We start from the raw sequence: 20388 nt of genomic DNA on the forward strand, positions 1-20388 counted from the left end.
CTGGCCAGGAATTACTGGCATTTACTGAGCACCTGCTACGCGCTGACAAGGCACTGGGTGAGTACGGGCAGGAACCCTGCTCTCAAGGCTGCACGGGGGCCACGGGGTTGGGGATGGAGCGACCGCTGTTCCCGAGCCACCGACAAGGGAAGACGTCCCGGGACACTCAGGGACTTTCTTTAAGGGCAAGATGTCTGTGGCCAAGTGGGGACTAGACTTTTCAAGGTCGCGCCCAGTCCCCACCACATGCACAGCCACCAGGAGACAGGGCGGCTTCCTGATGTGAAATTTAAAATACTTTTTATTAATCATTTCTTTTATTTAAAATGTACAGTTTGATGTTTTGATATATGTATGCTTCCGCAGTATCACCACAATGAAGATGATAAACATTCCCATCATTCCAAAAGGTTCCCCTAGTAACACTGATCCATTTTTTGTCACTATAGATTAGTTGGTTTTTTTTTTTTTTTTAACAATTTTATATAATTAAAATAATACGGTATGTATTTTTTGGTCTGGCTTGTTTCATTGAGCAGAATTGCTGGGAGGATCATGCACACTGAGGCATAGTCGTAGTTTGTGTCTGTGCATTGCTGAGTGGCACGCTATGGCACGGAGCGACCACTATCCATTTATTCACCCTTTGAGTGCCAACGTCGCTGGGAGCAACGCTGACAAATTTTCCCAAAAGTGCCAGCATCACTCCCAGCAACACTTTTTTACGATGGCCATAGATGTAAATAACAATGGAATAATTCATATTTTATGTTTTGTTCTCTTTTTTTGTACCTCAGTTCATATATTGATATAATTTTTTCTCATGTTGATCCAAATTTCGAATTACGCACAGCACTGAATGCGTTCATTCCCCTAGGGGTGCACGCTTATATTCTGTCCAGTTCTGGTCCGTGACAAAGACACCTGCTAGGAACATCCACGTACAAGCCTTTGTACAGACATGTGCTTTAATTTCTTCGGGTAAATACTCAGGAGCGGGATGCTGGCTAACACGGGAGATGTTTATAACTTTTCAGAGACTAGAGAGCTGTTGTGGAAGGGGCTGTGGCATTTTACATCCCTCCCAGCGGTAGACGAGAGTTCCGGTTTCTCCTCATCCTTGTCAACACTCGATGTAGTCAGCCTTTTTAAGCTTAGGCTCTAACAGGTGTGTAGGGGTAGCTCATTGTGGCTTTAATTCCTATTTCCCGAAGTACTAATAACATCGAGCACCTTTTCATGTGCTTATGTATCATCACACGTGTTCTTTGGTGAAGTCTCTATCCCACTCTTTTGCCCATTTTTGAACTTGAGTTGTTTGTTTTCTTATTATTGAGTCCTGACAGCTCCTTATACATTACACATTTATCCACCTGCATACCAGTCTTTCTCAGGTACATGGTTTGCATACATATGTGCCAGCCTGTGGCTTGTCTTTTTATCCTCCTAACAGTGTCTCACAAATAGCAGAAGTTCTTCATTGTGTCGAAGTCCAACTTACCAATATTTTCTTTTGTAGACTGTGCTTTTGGCCTGGTGTTTGTGCAACCCATGCTCTCAAATGTTCATCTCCCGTGTTCTACCCTAGAAGCTTTATAAAGTTCTAATGTAGGTCTAGGATCCAGTTTGAGTTTACTTTTATAGATGATGTGAGGGATGGATAAAAGTTCTTTTTTTCCACATATGCATATAATTACCCCAGTGCATTTGTTGGAAATACTATCCTGTCACCATTCAGTTGCTTTTGTCAAAAGTCAGTTGTCTGTGTGTGTGTTCACTTCTGGATTCTTTACGGTGTTCTGTTGATCTAGCTGCTATGTTGTACTGTTCTGATCACCGTCACTGTATAATGGGCGTTGACATTAGGTAATAAGTCCTCCAACTTCACCTTTCTCAAAGTTGTTCGGTTTATTCTAGGTTCTTTGCATTTCCACATATATTGTAGAATTGACTTGTCAGTTTCTACCCCTCCCCTCCAAAAGAAGCCAGCTGAAGTTTTTATTGAAATTGTGTTGAATCTATAGATAAATTTGGGAAAGATTAAGCCAACCTTGCATTCCTAGACTAAGCCCCTCTTGGTCAGGATATATAATATCTTTATATTATTGTATTCTATTTGCTAAAATTTGGCTAATAACTTTTGTATCTATGTTCATCAGGGGTACTTGTCTGCAGTTTTCTTGCAATGTCTTTAGTTTGGTTTTGGAATCAGAATAATGATGGCTTCATATAGTAGGCTGAGAAATATTTCTTCCTTTTTAATTTTCTGGAAGAATTTGTGTCAAGTGGGTATTATTTCTTTCATAAATGTTTGGTAGAATTCACCAGAGAACCCACTTGGGCCTGGAGTTTTCTCTGTGGGGAGGTTTTTCACTACAGATTTGTTTCTTTAGTTGACCTAGGACTACACAGGTTATCTTCTTCCTACTGAGTGAGCTTTGTTACTTTGTATCTTTCAATATAGTGCTCTCCTGTTTCCAAGGCAGATATCAACGGACCAACCCAGAGAGGGCATTTTTCTCCACAGTCCCAAGAACTCTCTGGCCTCTCTTGCCCAGCTGCCCCCACAGGCTGTGACGCTGACCAGGTCACGTGCAACCCACAGCCATGGAGTGTGAGGGGAAGCCTTCCCAGGAAGACAGTAGGCCCCAGGGCCCAGGCCTCTAGTTCCTTTTCCCTCTCAAATCAATACACTAATTGGGATTCGGGGCTCCCTACCAACAGCTGAACTTGAAAGTGCGTCCATATATCACTTGGGTTTCGGTGCTAACAGAGAGTCAGAGAATCAAGTGCTGCCAATCAAAGCTCAGGGACCTGCCCATCTTCCCGAGTCACTCTGTCCAGTGGTTGGCGCTGAGAACTAACCATGTCTCAACCAAATCAGGGACTAATCTTTCCAAAGCCTTCATCTTGTCACCGGGGACACAAAAAGCTCAGAGCTGTGACCATCCCTTGAGGCCTGGGGCAAGACGTCCCTTTCTCAGAGAAGGAAGCCTGGATGTGGCACCTGGGGACATGCAGGGCCATTAAAAGGAAGTTTCCTTGGCAGGCAGAGATGGCACATGAGGCTCAACACCTGCAGTTTCTTCTTTCTTCTCTGGAATCTCCACTTTGTTTCTCTTGGCAAAAATTCGGTTTATCTCCACAAATGTCCGGCCCTTGGTCTCAGGGATCACCAAGTGGATGTAAACAGCGGTGAGGAGGCAGATGCCGGCAAAGACGATGAAACTGTAGGCCCCGATGGCCTCCTGGGTCAAGAGACAAGACAAGAGGAGGGAGCGGAGGAGCGAGGACAGGGGCAGTTTGAGGGGAGGCCATTGGGAGTCCTAAGGAGCTTCTTGGTGGCCAGTTTATTTTTACTCCCAGAAGAGTGAAATAGCTAGAAAATTGGATCCTGCCCCCCCCCCCCCCCCGCCCTCAGAAAGAGCCCTTTAGCTTTTACAACAGGGAGCCAGTGTCCTGTGGCCTCGAGGTACAGGGCACGTGGAGGTGAAGCGTCCACCCAGGGGCCCCAGGAATCAGCCCTTCCCCCTTTGAGTGAGGGGGCTCCCGACTGTAAGTGGGAAACGGGCCCATCACAGAGTTCGGCCAATGTGGCATCACATCTGTCCCATTCATCTCAGACCTGTCCACCAGCTGCCCCCTTGGCGAACTCACAGATGTTCTCAGCAGAAGGGAATTGGAGCTTATTTCCTGAAGCTCCTTCTGCCTCGGGGTGCGCGGGGCGGGACAGGGAATTGGGTAAGGGCAGCCCACCGCACACCCCGCCCAGGGCCCCACTCACCTGGATGGAGGGGAACACGAAGCCCACGATGAAGTTGGTGAGCCAGTGCACAGCCCCGTCTACCATGAAGGCGGCCGGCCGGGAGGACTGCAGGAAGATCTCGGTCCTCACCACGGAGGGGACGGGACCTGGAGGGCAGAGAGCAGAGGGCCAGTGGAGCAGAGCGGGGCTCGGAGGTCCCTACCCCCAACCCCAGGCCCTCCGATCGCCGCCGGGCCCGACGGCCAAGGGAAGGAGCTGACACCGCTCAGCCAGCGCCCTGCTTCCTCTCCACTCGGGCGCCTCCTGGGCACACCCACGGCTGCGCGGAGCAGGGCGGGGGACAGCCTCCCTCCTACGGCCTCCAGGTCACACTGACTCCACTCTCCCCTGGCGCTGGCGTCCTCCTGAAATTCTCCGCAGCGCCCCATCAGCGCCTGTGCCTGGGAAGTGCTGCCCTCCCGTGGCAGATCTGGGGAATGGCAGGCACCTGCTGCGGGCACCTTGTCTTGGGTCCTTTTCTCTGTCTTTTTTCATAAAGAACACCTGTCTAAACTGCCTGGAGCCACTTTTTCCTAATCTTCATGCCCTATAAAAAACTGAATACACAGATACACTGTATATCTGTTTATTTACTGTAAGTCCATCTATGGCTTTATACGCAAAAAGAATAAATAAGGCTCTGTCTTTCCAGCCAGTTTCCAACTCTTGGGGGTGATAGCACCACGTGGAAAATGCAGTCTCAGTAGGTGGAGATGGAGAGGAATGAGCTTCCCTTGGGACATCAAATGGGAAACTCCTACACCCCTGTGAGTGGGCCTTCTTCAGTGGTGACCTCTAGGGGAACGGGCCCACTTGTCACACCAGTCTAGAACCTGACCCCCAATCTGCCAGCTCAACTGATTGTCCATGTCCTTCAAACAGGAGCTGAGTCCCGGAGGAGCTTGCTCCAGGAGACACAGGGGGTGAGGGGCAGAACAGCCTAGAACCCGGATCTCCGACATCTGCCGACCCTTTTCCTGCGGGACGCCCCTGCCCCCACATTCAGGGCACATGCTAAAAATCCCACTTAAATATCCTTCAGCACGACAGTGTCGGCTCATCTACAGCTGTGTCCCCAGGGCCCAGCACTGCACAGACTAAGCAGGTAACCCACCCTCGTGTGTTGAATGGATCAGTATTTTGGTTTATGAACAGCTTTCAAAACCAGGATTCTGCAGGGAACATTCTAGGCTTAGGAATCAGAGGCGCTTTTCCCCAGGCAGTGAGAACAGAATTTGATTCTCAGAAGGACACAGAGAGGAGGAGCCTGCCATCTGGGGGCTGATCGAGAGGTAGGCCCGGGTGCAGGCCCGAGGCTGCTGGCATGTGGACACAGGAATAAGCCAACAAGGGCGTGTGACAACTGAGCCTCAGGTGGCTGTGTGCTTGGAGGTTACAGGGGGCATGGAGAGGGTTTGGATGTGAACGCAGGTGCCCCCAGGGGGGACTGGCTGCCATGAGCTCCCCCTGCAGTGGCCCAGCTCCCTGTCAGGTGCAGGACCTGAGGCTGGACACTCCCGGGAGCCCCAGGAGACTGGTGGGCACTGGCCTGGCTATGGCACTGGCTGGCACTTAGTAAGTGTTTGTTGAATGGAGGAAGGTGAATTGGAATCACCTTTAAGGAAAAGGTACAGTCAAGCCTCGGTTCTCGAACATCTCCCATCTCGAGCAATGTGGTTCTCTTTCAGGAATGAGTGAAGTTCAAGAACCGAGGTCCCACTGTAAATTGAACTTGGCCTTCAAATGTGGGTGGGGTTTGTACAGGAGCAGAGGAAAAGGTGCAGTGACCATGGGAGCAGCACAAGTCAAGGACACCCAGAGTCAACAGGTATTTACGGAGCCCCTCCAGGTACTCCGGGCAAGACCCGGGCAGGCAGACAGTGCGTGCACATCAGTACTCACTGGGCCCAATGGAATGTCCCGAGATGTAGGCGAAGACACAGATGACACCGAGATAGGACAGCTCCGGGACCGTGCTCTGTGGGGAGAGGCAGGGCAGTCGGTGCCTGACAGGACCTGACCTGGGACCTCTGAGAGCTCAAGGCCAAGAGCCCACAGGCAGAGTCCACCTGCGCCCAGGCCGCCCTTCCTGCCATGGGAAGGGGCCACACCTGGGCTTCTGAGCAGCCCCGTGGGCCTCAAGGGCTCTGCGGGCAAGAGTGGGGGGAGATGAAACCAGGGACCGACACCCAGCCTTCTGGTCCAGAGGGCTTGCACCGGCCTGACCTGGTGGAGAGGAAGGTCAGAGGAGGAGCACCAGCCGCTCATTTATTCCCTGCCCATCCCAGATGCCAGCCTATCAATCTCCATGGCACCCGTGAGCAAGGGCAGTATTGTTTCAATCCTACCCATGTGGACTCGGAGCACAGACCAGGAGGACACTTGGTCCCTCAGGGCTCAAACAATGACCCAAGTCAGACCATCGGCAGGGATGGCGCTGGGACCCGGCTCCACACTAGCTGAGAGGATCCTTCTAGAAGCCAAGAGACCAGGAGAGCTGGCAGACCATCCGTGGCCCCCACAGCCAGGACAACGGCCAGCGCAAAACCAGGTGAACAGACATCAGCCCGCCTAACTGCGCAGGTAACTATTTCGCTACAATTATGAAACGCTGCGGAGGAGGGGCCGGCGCAGGTGGGCCAGGAACTCCTCCTTCCATGACCTTGCCCCCAAGCCACAGGTGACAGACGAGAGGGGAGAAAGAGCCCCCGGAATGCTGATGACAGAGGATGAAGAGTCAGCGAGGCTCCTGAGCAGAGGCGTGACAAGCTCTGATTCATGTTTCAATAGAGACGGCTGGGGGGTTGGGGACCATTTCCATAGCTGAAGCCAAAGAGGGGATGTCTGAGGGTCGTCCTGCAGGGCCGTCCTGGACACGGTGCCTCGCGAGCAGCTGCTGGGACGTCTGCAGGCAGGGCCGGCAGGACGGGCCGATGTTTGCATAGAGACAGTAAAAGATAGAAAGAACTGCTGGGGGCGTCACTTAGGTTTCCAAAATGCAACTCACGATGATCTCTCTCTAGTTTTATTTACTTCTTTCCGTTTGCCTGAATTCCCTAAATGTAAACAGTCAAGATTAGTTTTAAAATTTAAAAAAAATGTCTTTAAAAGGAAAACTTTAATTAAATCACTAGCACGTTCCTCGCCAGCCTTGTCCCCCTGTCCCTGCTCGCCTGGTCCTCCACGGACCCCCTTGTCCAGTCTCTTTGTCCACCTACAGGTCTTTGCGCTCGGCCCATCATTAAGGGGGAAGTCACTGCCGAGAGGAAAGCTTAGGAAAGAGGCGAAGAAGGCAGACGCGTTCCCTGAACTCCAGAATGGCCTCTTCGCGCGCTCTCACTGTGGGTAAAGGGTTTCTGTCGCAGGCGCGCAGCAGCTACAAAAGCCACAATGGCCCGAGGGGGGACCCCTGCTGGTTGTTTTCAGAATCCTTCCTGCTATGGCCATCCAATGTATTTCCGAAATTCTTGTCAAACGCGTAATAAATACATGCTTGAGAAACTGACACGTGAAAATGACGCCTTTCTTCTCTGTGTTTCAAGCTTGCTTTGGCCCGGTTCACTCGCTTCCCAATTACTTGACAGCTTCTCATCTTCGTTTCCTTTCGCACTTCATTTCTGATCAGCTCCCCAAGCCCCTCTGGATATCGGAGACCGATATTAAAAGTGCAGCAGGATTTCACGAGAGAGCTCCGCTCCGTGTTGTAACCGGGGTGGTTATTCTAACAACACGTTTATAAGCCAGACCAAGGCCATGGCGTCCTCCGTCCCAGCCTTCTGATCCGTCTGTGGTCGTCCATGCCACCGCTAAGGTGATGTTCCTTGTCCTCTGTCAGGACAAGGACATTTGCTCTGTCGTTCCTACTGATCCCAACACGAGTTTACGCTGTTGTCCACGCGACGGTGCTCATTTTATTCTTCTCCGTGAACGGAATGACCTTCCTTCTCCGAAATCCACTCCCGTTCCTCACTGGTGCGCGCTCGCTGGGGCAGCTGTGCCTAAGCCTTTTCATCTTGAAATACGTCGTCGTCGTCGGCAGCCGTCCGTCTCGAGAGACGATGGTGTAGCTTCTTAAGAGTCCATCTGCACTGCCGAGAATGGCTGCGCAGTCCGACTCGGGAGTGACACGGTATCTGTCTCCTCCCGTGTTGAATCGACATCTTGCGATGACGCTGGAGTGTCCTCTCCAGTGAAGCTGAAGCTACAGAGCCTGGGCAGGGTGATATGGAGGGTCTGCTGTTGCCCATGCAGCAGACCCCCCATCTCTTCGCAGCTGAAGGGTCCAAGGGAAAGACGGAGTCGATACAGCTTGGCTTCAGGTGCGCCGCAGGAGTTGCCGGTGTTGACTACAACGTCAAACCGCCTTAGGGACTCCGGCTCCGGATTTTCTGTCGGGGTTTACTCCCTTAGCCTTTCCCCTGAAGAGGTATGCCGCAAGGCAGCGGAGGTTTTTTGGAGTCAGAGTTTTCCTTCTCTGCTTGAAATACGTAGTTTATTGTAAATTCTCCTTTACGTTACGGTGAGGGCGTTACGTTTAGTTATTTATCGGCACGTCTGTGTGCGGGTGAGTGACGCCGCCCACGAACACCCTGCAGGACCGGGCGCCACGAAGTACGCGCACTGGAGCCGGTGTGGCGCGGACCCGGCCGAGAAGCGCCCAGGCCTGCTGGGGCTGGGGCTGTTCCCGCACCCTCCCAGCCCGCCGCACGCCCGCTCCGGCCCCGGTCCCCGCCCCGCGTCCCATCCCACCCCCAGGGCAGGTAAACAGACGAGGTCAGACCTGGAAGAGGAGCGCCAGCGTCAGCACGACGCAGGCCGAGCCGCAGATGCCATAGCCGACCAGCAGGAGGCGCCGTCTCCCCAGCCATTCAACGGTTCCAGCCTGGAGGGGAAGGGGGGACAGTGAGGGGACCCCGTGGCCCAGGGGGCGCCCAGAACTCCGGACCTGGTGCCGCCACGCCCTCCCCCGGCCCCTCCCTGAGGGCCCTGTCTCACGTTGTCTAGTCTGAATCTGATGCTTTGACGCCCCTGGAGAGACTGTCCCTTCCGAGGCTATCCAGTGTCCAGAGGGAGCAAACAGGTCCCCTGTGACTGTGCCTTTCCCATGAAATAACCCGTGCGGGAGGAGACAGATACCGTGTCACTCCCGAGTCGGACTGCACAACCATTCTCGGCGGTGCAGATAGACTCTTAAGAAGCTACACCATCGTCTCTCGAGACCGACGGCTGCCGACGACGACAAACCCGTGCGGGGCCCACCCCTCCAGCCGCCCCCTCTATGGGGTCTCACACTCAGGGCCACCAGCCCCCGCTCACCCAGCACGGGTACCAGACAGCGTCCCAGAACGACTGTGACGATTCCCACTGCCCGGTCCTGAGTCTGCTCCCCCACCTCGCCCGTTCCTTCCCGCAAACCGCAGTAAAGGCCCTTGACTACGTTCCCGCTCCCTCTGCTTCCTCGGTGACCCTGGGGCTTCCCTGCGGGGCCGTGTGGGTGGCGTGGCCTGTCCCTCCCTCTGTTCATCCTTTCACAGTTGGGAACTTTGAGGGACAGCTATTTTTCCAATGGCAAGCACCTACTGCTCCTTCGGTCTCAGCATACCTGAATAATAATGAAACCTCCCTTTCAAAATAGCCCCTCCCATTACCTGCCCGTTCCCATTCTCATCGTGACCTTCAGAACCATTGCGAGAGGCCCAGTCACCCCACACTCTTCCCTTCCCGCCTCCCGGACATGCACCTCTCCCTCAGCCCGTACCTTCTTGAATATTCCAAATGCGGCCACGCTCCTGGCTGGCTTGCCTTCCTGTCTCCTGCTCTAAGAGCATTTCCAGTCCTACTCCTTCCCTACCCCCGGCTCCCACAACAGGGCCACCCTGGGGCCAACTCCGCAGCAGGCCCGCCATGGTCACTGCCGTTCAGCGAGGTCCTGCAGACGCAAGGCCAACACCGGCTACAGAGGCTGAGCGAGGAGGCCAACCGCCTCCTGTGCTCAGCGCCCAGACCTGCTCCCAGGGACGGAGGAGGCTCCCCTGCATGCTGCACCGGGTTCTCCGGGTACGAACACGGGGACGAGGGTCCCAGGGATGACAATGCCCCCTAGACAAGCGGGCTCTGAGGATAGAGGGTGGATCTGCCCAAGGGACTCAGCAGGAGGAAGGGGGACAGACCCCAGGAGGGGTGAGAATGGGGCCTCACCCCCACTCCAAACAAGCAACAGATAACTTTGTAAAATGCCTTTACCCTCACAGGGAACTCAAGAGGCAGAAATCAAACCAACGGTGAGGTAACTTCTATGGGGAAAGCTCTAGAGAAAGGAGCGTCATGGGCACCTGGCCTTGTAGATGAGCAAGCATACCTTTCGAGTGACTTTTTAGCACAGTGTGTATAACAAGGCACCATGGTTCCGGCTTTAAATATAAAACTGCGTAATAACAGCTTCACACCAATAAGTAACACCTACGTGTGCATACCGGGTATTGCAGTCACTGGGAACAGTTCACAGAGGAAGAAACTGGCGTGTGTGCATCCAAAAGTCCACGTCCCTCTAGTGACACGGGACTAGTGTCACTAGCCCCTCAGCGGACTCTGTGGGGCTCCCGTCTGCCTGCAGGGCACCTGCTCAGGACCCCCCCCGTCCCCCAGTGGGAAAGATATTCTAGGTCACTTACTGAGATGACGGTCATCACGATGTTGACCACGCCGGCGCCCACGGTCACATACTGGGTGTGAGCGGCCTCCACGCCCGCGGATGTGTAGATCATGTCCGCGTAGTAGTTGATCTAAAACAGAAGCCCAGGAGCGGTGGGGTCAGGCCCAAGGCGGAGGCCATGGCTTAACCTTCCCGAGTCTACAACACACAGTCTGGGAAGCCCAGGCGACCCTCGCCCAGGAAGGAGGGAGTGGAGGTGGGGAATAGCGCTGTGGCTGGGAGTTAGCTGGGGGACGGAGCCCGGCCCTGCCCGGACCCCCGGGGGATCATAGCTCCTCTCCACCCCTGGCCTCAGCTTCCGCATCTGTAAAATGGGGTCTGGACCAGACGCCCCTTCGGCTTCTCCCTCGGCCGCTCTGTTGGTCTACGATCTCAGGCCCCACAGACGGTCCCCTCGCCTCCTGTTCCGGGCCATGCCCCAGGGATGTGGGTGCACACAGCCCTTCCGGAAGCCACGCGTGCTGTTGCCCATTTGGTGGCTCCTGCCAGGGCTGCCTCCCACCCCGAACATCACTTGTTAAACATCCCCAGGTCCCTGACGCCACCTCTTCCTGGCACTTTCCTCCAGTACCTGGATTACCCGTCTGACCACGGATGTTTCTGGAAGCAACCCCTCCACCCAAACCCCATTTTTTCCAGATCTTCACTCTTCCCTCCACACCTTCAACAGATCCCATTACAGCCAGAGAACCGGGTTCACAGACAGCAATGCCACCAGCGGTCAAGGCTGAATAAGTCCCAGGGGCCTCTGACCCAGCCGTGCCCACTAACCACCCTGCCCTGGAAGCCCGAATGTGGCACTAGGAGCTGTGCAGCTCATCACAGCCGGCTGGTCTCCGGCAGAGAGGGGACAGGACTGCTGGCAGGAGACACCTCCTCCTGGGGACTGGGAAGCAAAGAAAGGCTCCGTCGAAGCAGAAAAGTGAGGCGGCCACGTGGGAGAGCAGCGTGGGGACACGGACAGACCCCCCTCCCCCCAGCTCTCTGGTGACATTCGCTCCCTGCCTTCAGGCTGCTCCTGACACCCAGCTGCATCCCCAGGCTGCTTCTGTAAATTCAGTCTGGTTTGGCTCTAGCTCTTCCCAGGGGGCCTGGTTCCTGGCAAACCAAACGCCCCGTGTAATAGAGCGCGGCTGCCCGGAAGCCCTGAGTTTAGGACTCTGGCTGATCGCAGCTCTGACGCGCCATCTGGGTCTGCAGCTTCTCCCTCTCGTTCCCTCTGGGTGCAGAACTCAGCTTTGCACCCTTGAACTTGGCAACAGCATGCACACCACAGTCCTAATACCGATACTACTCATGGCAATTCAGTGAACGCCGAAGGTCTAATCGAGTCAGGTGGCCCTCAGGTGGACCAGACGTCCTGAGCGGGACCCTTGCCTGACCCCCCACCCCCACCCCCGCAGCCTGATTGCGGGGTGTGTCACCCTCCCACGGCTGCCCCGCCCAGCCCCAGGTACCGCGTTGATCCCGGAAAGCTGCTGGCCGGCCATGAGCACGATGATGGAGATGAGCTGCCAGCGCAGCGGCCGGAAGGTGAGCAGGTTGAGCACGGATAGGCGGCCCTCCGCCCTCTCAGCCTGGTCCTCCACGCGCATTTCTTCTATCTCGTCCTCCACGTCGGTCCAGCCCCGCAGTTTCCTCAGCGCTGCGGGGAGCGGAGCAGCCCCACTTGCAGCTTAGGGGGGCAGGGTAGCCCCGCCCCCGCCCCCCGCTCTGCCTGCCTCTGCTCCTGACTCCCACCACGACCCACCAATGGGATGGTGGCCCACCCCAACCACACCCCTCCCCGGCTGGGCTCTCAGCTCTCAACAGCGGTCAGCCGTGGTGCAGGCCTTGTCCCTGGTCTCCGGCGGACCGCGCGCAGCGCTCGCAGACGGGACGGCACCAGCTGCCCCTCCGTCCTCTCCGATCAGCCCTGCCTCGTGGCGCCTCTCTCCCCATCTGGCCACCCACCTGTCCCAGGCTTTGGACGCTAGGGAGGGCCATCTTGGCAGGCGTGGGAGGCAGCGCGGAAGGGAGGGGTGAGAGTCTGGATGGAGCACCCTGCACCCCAGTACCTTGTCGTGCGGCATCCTCATCCCCTTTCTGGATCAGGGTGAACCGCGGGCTCTCGGGGAAGAAGGGCAGAGACAGGAGCTGCAGCAGTGCGGGGACCCCGGTGAGTGCCAAGAGCACAGGCCAGCCTGGTAGGGACCAACACAGAGACCTTGACACTGACCGGTCAGGGCCCCTGGGGGATCGGGGCTCCCTCCTGCTGTCCTGCCTCTCTCCTCCTACAAGGTCACTTGCCCGTGATGTGCTAGCCTGCGGGGAGAGCCAAGGACATCAGGGACCTAGTTCTTGCCAAGATGTGGCTGGCTGCCCAGGACCCACCCGCACAGGGTTCCGCATTTAAAAATGAAGAAAACAGTGGTAATTTAAAAAAGATAGGTTACGAATTCCTTTAGCAGGAAAAGCATTCGACTTAAAAGTGTGAGCCCTAGAGAAAACGAAGCCATGTCTCGTTTCTAATTTTATGGCCAGAAATGACATCACGTCTGCCTCTCAAGAGGCTGGGTCGTGAGCTCCTTCTGGAAGGTTTGCATTAAGCAGGCAGGACTGAGAGCCCGAGAATGCCTGCCAGCTCCGCTGGGGACCGGACGAGTTATGTAACCTCTCTGCGCCCCGGCTCTCTCCTCGGTAGAATAAAGATGACCACATGATGATGACGCAGCACCATGCCCACGGGTGAGTGAGGGAGGACTTCCACTCGGCCCCTTCCGTGACTAGTGTGGAACTGTCACCCGTGCGGGGCCGTCTGGGAATCACCGATACTAATGATCTCTGACGGGGCACCTACTGGGTTCCACGTCCCTTCCAGGGGCTGTGGGGAGGTCAGAGATCTGTCACAGCCCCTAAGGAATGTATGTAATGTGAAAAGGCGTGAAATGAAAAAACCAGCACCAAGCCCCCACTGCGCTCATGCCACCAGAAGACCGTCCAGGTCACCTTCCAGCCCCGTCTCCTAACTCCCCACCATCCCCCAGCCCCTGCCCACTCTCAGGCAATGGCCTTGCCTCCTGTTTCACTGAGGACACAGAAGAAACCGGAAGAAAATGTCTACAAGGGCCACGCCCACCTGCATCACAGTGACTGTGGCCTGTGTGATTGTCCCACACCCGCATCCCGTGCTCCGGGACTGTCCTCAGCTGCCGGGGACACCGTTCCTTTTCCCAGCTGACTAAAGCCTCTCCTTTCCAGCTCCTCCTGCCAGCTACCTGCTAAGCTCTCTCCTCCCTTCACAGCAGAATTCCCAAGAGTGTGTACAAGCCACGCCTCTGTTTCCAGTCTTCTCTTCCCCATCACGCACCAAAACTGTCCTCATCAAGGCCCCTTGAGTCCACCACGCTGCACACTGCACACCCAAAGGTCAGCTCGTGGCCTCAGCAGATTTGATCCGCCAGTCACACGGGCAAGGCTGAGCGGAGGACCAGACCTGGCACTCACGACCCCCACGCAGCCCCGAGGATCCCTTCCCCTTTGCCCTCGGCGTGCCACGCGTACCTGCAGGATTGCCCAGGATGGCCTGCAGGCTGAAGATCTGCGCCAGGAAGACTCCCACGATGACAAAAACCTCGGTCATCGTTCCCAGAGTGCCCCTGAGGTTCTTGGGAGCCAGCTCTCCCAGGTACATGGGAAGGGCACTGTAGGAGATGCCTGGGTCCCAGGAAAGCGAAAATCAGGGGACGAGAAAAGCCAGCCCAGCCTCCCAGGGTCTGGGAGCCCGACACACAGTTCAGCTCCATCTCAGGGCCCCTGCGCTCCTCCGAGGGGTCAGGGAGGCTGACGGGCGGCTCGCCCAGCCCCCGCCTCCCTCCGGGGAGATGGAAGCAGCCCCATGGGCTGCTTAGTTTGCACTGATGAGGGGCCCCTCCCAGACCCCCAGGGGCCACCGGCAGCGTGCGATGCCCATGTCCTGTCCTTCCCGACTGCAGAGCCGCAGCCCCGGTAGCGGGTCTTCAAGACGACTCTTGTTTTGACCTAGTTTCTGACTTTTCTAAAGCACAGATGATTTGCGTCACTTTTTTTTTTTTAAACAGAAGGAACCACTACAGTTAAGAAACCTGGCTCCCCTGCTGACCAAGACCCCACGTTCTATATTCCTTAAAGCACGTCATCCTCAGTGGACACAGTTCATCCTCCTCGGAAAACACCTTGTAACACCTATCAGTTACTTATACTTCAAGGTAAAAGTGTGGGTTTAAAAAAAGTTTTAAAATTACATTTATTCCGGCAACATTGGTTAATAACATTATATAAATTTATAATACATCTGCATACTCTGTTGTGTGCTCCTCACCCAAAAATGTTTTTGAAGACCTTCCCTGATAGAAGATTTTGTTAACTACAGGGAAGGGGAAACAGAGCCAAGGCCTGGGGACGAAGGCAGGAGGAGGCCCCAGAAGGGACACGGGCCGGGCAGGGCCAGGAAGACCCTCGTCCCCATTGCTTCCGGCCTCGGCCCACGGCGCTGGGCATGTCAGACTTGAACCCATCCCATCCCACCCCCACCCCGTGAACCTGAGCACCACTTTGGGGCTTCGTCTATCATTCCAGGTACCTGCACAGATTCCCAGCACCACTCGGGAAAAGATGATCAGCTCAAAAGCCTTGGCCACTTTGCTGACTCCCATCAGGATGGCAGGGACAATGGCGAAGACATTATTGATCAGCAGGGTCCCCTTTCTGCAAGGACAGCAGAGCCCAGAGGGCAGGGGCCTGAGGTGGCAGAAGCTGTCCTGACAGCGACTCCTGCTCCCAGGCAACTGTCACAGCGGAGCGAGAAAGTGCCTGAGAAGGCTGGTGGCCGGGAAGAGAGGAAAAGCTCAGATCGAGGGACCCACATCCCAGGAAGGCAGAAGGTCCAGGTGGGGGGTGGGGGGGCGGTGCTCACAGCTGGAGCTGAGAGAACAGTAGGGAAGGAAGAAGGAGCGGGCTGCCTCCTCGGGTGGGACGCTTCCTGTCCCTTGTGATATTCCAGCAGAGACTAGACTAGGTGACCGGGACCAGGGATGCTGAGCAGGAGGTTCCCACAGCAGGTGGAGGCAGAGTTAGACTAGCCAACCTCTTAGCCCCCTGGCAAGGCTGACAACCTGGGAGTCTATGAAGGAGAGGCAGGCGGTGTCTGAAAAGGAGAACTCGCTGCCCTGTCCCCAGGGGCCACCCCCACCTTCCAGACTGTGCTCTGCCCCTTGCTGACCTCCATCAATGGCTGTCTTGACACCCGTCCCCCACTTTGGCTTGGGTTTTGCCAAAGGAGAAAATAGCGGATGGTTGGGGAGAAGGGAGGGCCCCAGCCTTTGTGATTTGCCCACATTCCACCCACCTCTGAGGACCCCCCTGTGCTGAGTGACTGGGCCAGGGGGGTGGAGGTGAGGAGCTGAGGGCTCTATGCCAGGAGCAGAAACCCAGAAAGCCCTCCTGAGGGGCAGCCACAGAGTCCTTTGAAAGCCCCCGGCGAGGCAGCACCGGACGACCAGAGGTACGGAATGTTTCTCTTCTGCCCCTTTTCTCTCCTGGGGTAGCTGTCCCCCCGAGAAAGCTGCCATCAGAGCCCAGGCTGAGCACAGCGGGCCAGCCAGCCAGCCCTGAGACCCGAAAGGGACAGACAGCCCACGCCGGCCTAGCTGGCCCCCAGCCCTTCCTGCCCGGGGCTGTTTGGACCCCGCTGGGACAAGCCCAGCTCCACCGCATAAGCCGGCCTCAGGGGCCGTCCTCATCTGCCCAACGAGGGTGGCGATGAGACCATCTCTGAGGCCCCAAGTCCTGCGGCTGTGGGTCCCCGCGAGGAGGCCGGGCTGGGCTTCCACAGGAGCCCAGCCACTCCGGGTGTAGCTGAGAAGAGCACAGTCTGAACGACAAAAGAGCCCGGATTTGGGCATAATTACAACACGCTGAACGTCTTCTTCCTTCAGGCGCACAACACACGGCAAATTCACTGTTAATCCAGCATCTAGAAGAAGAGGTCCCAGTGGTCCCGCTTTAACAAATCACTGGTTTTCAACTGCCCACGTTTCCTTCCAGGCATGAGCACGGCATTGCTACCTTCTCTAAGTCAGTTTGCTTCACCGGGTTTTCCCTCACACCCACAAACTGCCGGCCTCGGCACATCAAGTCCAAGTGTAACTGGATTCCAGAGTGGCATTCCCCGGTGCCACACCCTGGGACCTCGGCTCACACCCTCCCTGCCTGGGGACCTTGACCCAGGGACCCTTCCTTATCTGCGGGGTCACCTCTCGGCAGCACCCGGGTTTAGACACAGAGATTAGGGATTCTGTGCAAGCCAAGCAAAGTACAAAGAGCTCCTGTTCGTTCTCAGAGGAGACATGGGACGGGGGCGTGTGGAGGGACTGACTCAGCGCGAACCCCAAATCTCAGAGCAACAACGTGGATGGGGCCGCCCAGGGCGAGGCTGCAGCTGTGAGCACGTGGCGTCGCGGGTCACCTGGCCAGGAATTACTGGCATTTACTGAGCACCTGCTACGCGCTGACAAGGCGCTGGGTGAGTACGGGCAGGAACGCTGCTCTCAAAGGCTGCACGGGGGCCACGGGGTTGGGGATGGAGCGACCGCTGTTCCCGAGCCACCGACAAGGGAAGACGTCCCGGGACACTCAGGGACTTTCTTTAAGGGCAAGACGTCTGTGGCCAAGTGGGGACTAGACTTTTCAAGGTCGCGCCCAGTCCCCACCACATGCACAGCCACCAGGAGACAGGGCGGCTTCCTGGCGTGAACCGTGAGACCAGCACACGTCCCGTTTACCTGCCGCACTTGTCCACCAGCAGGCCGACGACCAGCGAGCCCAGCAGGCCACCCAGGGGGAACATGGACACCGTGCAGGACCACAGGAGCAGCATGTCCTTCTCGTCCATGAACGTCCCATGTCGCTCAAAGTAGGTGTCGTTGTAAAAGGACTTCAGGACCTAGGAAGCAGGGCCCCACCGGTAGCCAGAATAGCAGGTGGCTTCCGCGAGAACGCGAGGGAGTGGGCGGCCACCACCCCGTCCCCTTGGGCTTACCTTGTGTGGCGTGTTGACCACCGCGATGTTGTAGCCGTACTGGAAGGCCGAGCCGAAGGCGGCGCTCAGGGTCGCCAGCACCAGCGTGGGCCGGAGCCTCTGTGGACCCGAGGTCTACGGTCAGGGGCTCTGGGAGTCGGTCCTTAGACCTCCAGAAGTGGGGAAGTAGGGGGGACCCCCCCAACCCCAGCCACGCCCAGGGAGGGTGGGGCTCTCGGGACTCTGAGACGAGGGGCCGCGTGGGGAGCGTGGATGGCACTGTCTCCTGTCCCTCACGGGCACTCATTCCCTCCTTGAAGTTAGACCTGAGCTTCACCCACGGGCCTGGCCCTGGGCGAGGTAGGGGATGCTTCGGAAAGCGGTCCAGCATCCAGCTGGACAAACAGGGTAACAAGATAGAAGCCAGGGTGGAGGGGGGGCCGTGTTCCTCTGGGTGGACTGGGCAGGTGCCTTTGGGCTGAGCCTTGAATGGATGAGGGAGCAGCCCGTGAGCGCGGGGGGAGGAGGGCTGCAAGTGGAGGCAGCCGGAGCAGAGGCCCCGAGGCACCCCCGAGGCGTGTCTTCCCTCCTGGGCAGGCGCTCTGGAGAGCCCAGGCAATCGCCTGGCATCCAAGGCAGCTCAGGGGCACCGGCCCTACAGTCCAAGTCTGGGGCGGGGGTGGCGGAGTTGAGGCCGGGTCTGCGGCTGCCTGAGTGGGAGCTTCCCAGGACTCCAGGAAACTGGCTGATGCAGAGCCACAGCCCCCACCCCTCTGCCTGCCTGGTAACTGCACCCTAATGCCCATTCCCACCGCCAGCTGCGTGCCCTGCGTGCCCGGGAGCCAGCCCTGCAGAGAAGGGCAGGGTGCAGGGTGCAAGGTCCCGGCACCTTCAGAGGCTGGGGAAGGGACAGGGACAGGGGCTGGGGGTTGCAGGAAGGGTGGCATCTCCAGCAGTATCCAGTCCCCGACACCTCTTCAGAGCTGGCCTCAGCCTCCCGCTCTTGAGTCTGAGCTGGGATGTCTGAGGAAGCCACGGTCCCCATGCTGGTCTCCTGGGGCTGGTGACCCCAGGAAGGGCAGGGCAGGCCAGAGCAAGCCTCTCCTCGCCACAAGCATTTCAGGAGCCCCCACCCCCACCAACAGCTCCCCCCTCTGGTAGAAAAGGGGCAGTAACAGGGGCAGTTTCCTAGACTTGGCGCTTACCCCCTTCCTGGGTGGGCTGGTCATTTCCATCCTGTCCGGGGGAGAAGCAGGTGCGCTCTGCCTCCCAGGCAGACACCGGCGTCCGCGCCGCACCAGCCGGTGCTCCCCTGGCCTGTGCGGCTTTATTGCCCCTCTGGCCTCTGGACCCTGCCTGCCGACTTGCCCCAGGAGCACGTTTTCCCGGGATGTGCTGATAAGATAATTTTCACATGCAGCATGAATTTTGTCTCTGCCTCCACCACGCCCCAGACCAGAGCTCCGCAGTCGCACCAAGTGGGGGAGAACGCTCTCTGCGATCGGCCCCCGGAAGCGAGCGGTCCACCGAAACCCGGTCGGGCCCGATCCCCTGACGCTCCGATCCCCTGCTCCTGGGTCAGTTCTCTGCGTTTCCGCTTACACATTTGGACTCATTGTTCATTTGCGAGGAAGAGCAAACAAAATACTTTTAAAGAAATACAACCTTTTCTAATTACATCTATTGGCATTAAATAAATCAGTAAAATCTGAACAAAGCTGTTCATTTCAGAATTATCTCCAAGAAGAAAAGATAAAGTGGGGAGCGACTGCCTCAGTTATGTATGACAGGCTGTTGTTACAAAGGATAATTATGAAAATTACATAAAAACTGGAAACATCTTATGAACATTATGTTAAGTCACCAAAGCAAAATAGACATGGGTGCCTACGTAAAAAATGTGTTGGTGTTCCTCCCTCTCTTCCCCTTTCTCTAAAATTAAATAAATAAAATCTTAAAAAGAAAAAAAAAAAAAAGCCCTGGCTGGTGTGGCTCAGTGGATTGAGTGCCAGCCTGTGAACCGAAGGGTCGCTGGTTCAATTCCCAGTCAGGGCACACACCTGGGTTGTGGGCCAGGTCCCTGGTTGGGAGTGTGCAAGAGGCAACCACATGTTGATGTTTCTCTCCCTTTCTCTCCCTCTCTTCCCCTCTCTCTAAAAATAAATAATTAAAATCTTAAAAAAAAAATAAATCGCCTATTTCTCATTATGATAGTCGTTGGGAGTTATTCATTTTTTAGTGTCTTGGCTTGCAGATTGAAAAGTAGGCAGCCCAATGTTCGATCGCCCAGTCTGGGTCAGTGAAACCCAGGAGAGCGGAAACCACTCTCGAAGGCTGCCTTTCGACTGCCTGCCCGGGCGACGAGCGGGTCACGGTGAGGCTGGCCATGTCCCCCCAGCTACGCCCTTGCCGACGCGGCTCGGCCTCATCCTGCTCTGCCTTCGCCAGTCCCAACCGGCCCCGCCAAGTCTCATCCGTTCCACACGTTCCCCGAGCCCCTGCCGTGTGCTGCCACTGCTCTCCTCCCCACACCAGGGACGCAGCGGTGAGGGATGGGGGTCGGCAGCCCCTCCTCTTCTCCATCACCTTCACCTGCTCACCGCCCTGACCTGGGCTGGCATGGGCCAGCATCCAAGGGACCACTCATCTGACACTTTAATTCTCCCAGAGCGTCATTTCTCCGTCAGCTTCACCTGCCTCGTAGTCAGCTCAGCCCCCTGGTCTCCAAACCTCTCCCGTTAGATCATCTATCAGTAATAACATCTTGAACGCAAGTCTCCAGTGTGTGCGTATTTGTCTTTATAAGCGACGTACATGGACACACACTCGGAGGGG

General features: G+C 56.3%; 1 protein-coding gene and 1 long non-coding RNA gene across 5 annotated transcripts; one reads left to right on the plus strand and one right to left on the minus strand.

Moving 5' to 3' along the window:
* On the plus strand, positions 1-19101 carry LOC150014134 (uncharacterized). 4 transcript variants are annotated; one of them, XR_016509621.1, is made up of 3 exons: positions 1-57; positions 17338-17448; positions 18974-19101. It is a non-coding gene; the product is annotated as an uncharacterized LOC150014134 (long non-coding RNA). The 4 variants fall into 4 exon arrangements; XR_016509624.1 differs by having other exon boundaries at positions 17341-17448; XR_016509622.1 differs by lacking the exon at positions 1-57 and adding an exon at positions 17005-17058.
* SLC2A7 (solute carrier family 2 member 7) lies at positions 943-18853 on the minus strand. The gene is made up of 12 exons (XM_090268537.1): positions 18759-18853; positions 17575-17673; positions 17318-17478; positions 15118-15242; positions 14061-14213; positions 12575-12700; positions 11975-12162; positions 10477-10587; positions 8586-8687; positions 5708-5783; positions 3785-3912; positions 943-3248 (listed from the first exon to the last, which is right to left on the minus strand). The coding sequence occupies exons 1-12, from the start codon at positions 18786-18788 to the stop codon at positions 3027-3029; spliced, it is 1521 nt and encodes a 506-aa protein (XP_090124663.1). The 5' UTR covers positions 18789-18853; the 3' UTR covers positions 943-3026.
* Positions 19102-20388: the final 1287 nt, after the last annotated feature.

The sequence above is a fragment of the Furipterus horrens genome, unplaced genomic scaffold, assembly GCF_987537825.1.
Source record: "Furipterus horrens unplaced genomic scaffold, mFurHor1.1.pri manual_scaffold_3, whole genome shotgun sequence".
Taxonomy (NCBI): domain Eukaryota; kingdom Metazoa; phylum Chordata; class Mammalia; order Chiroptera; family Furipteridae; genus Furipterus; species Furipterus horrens.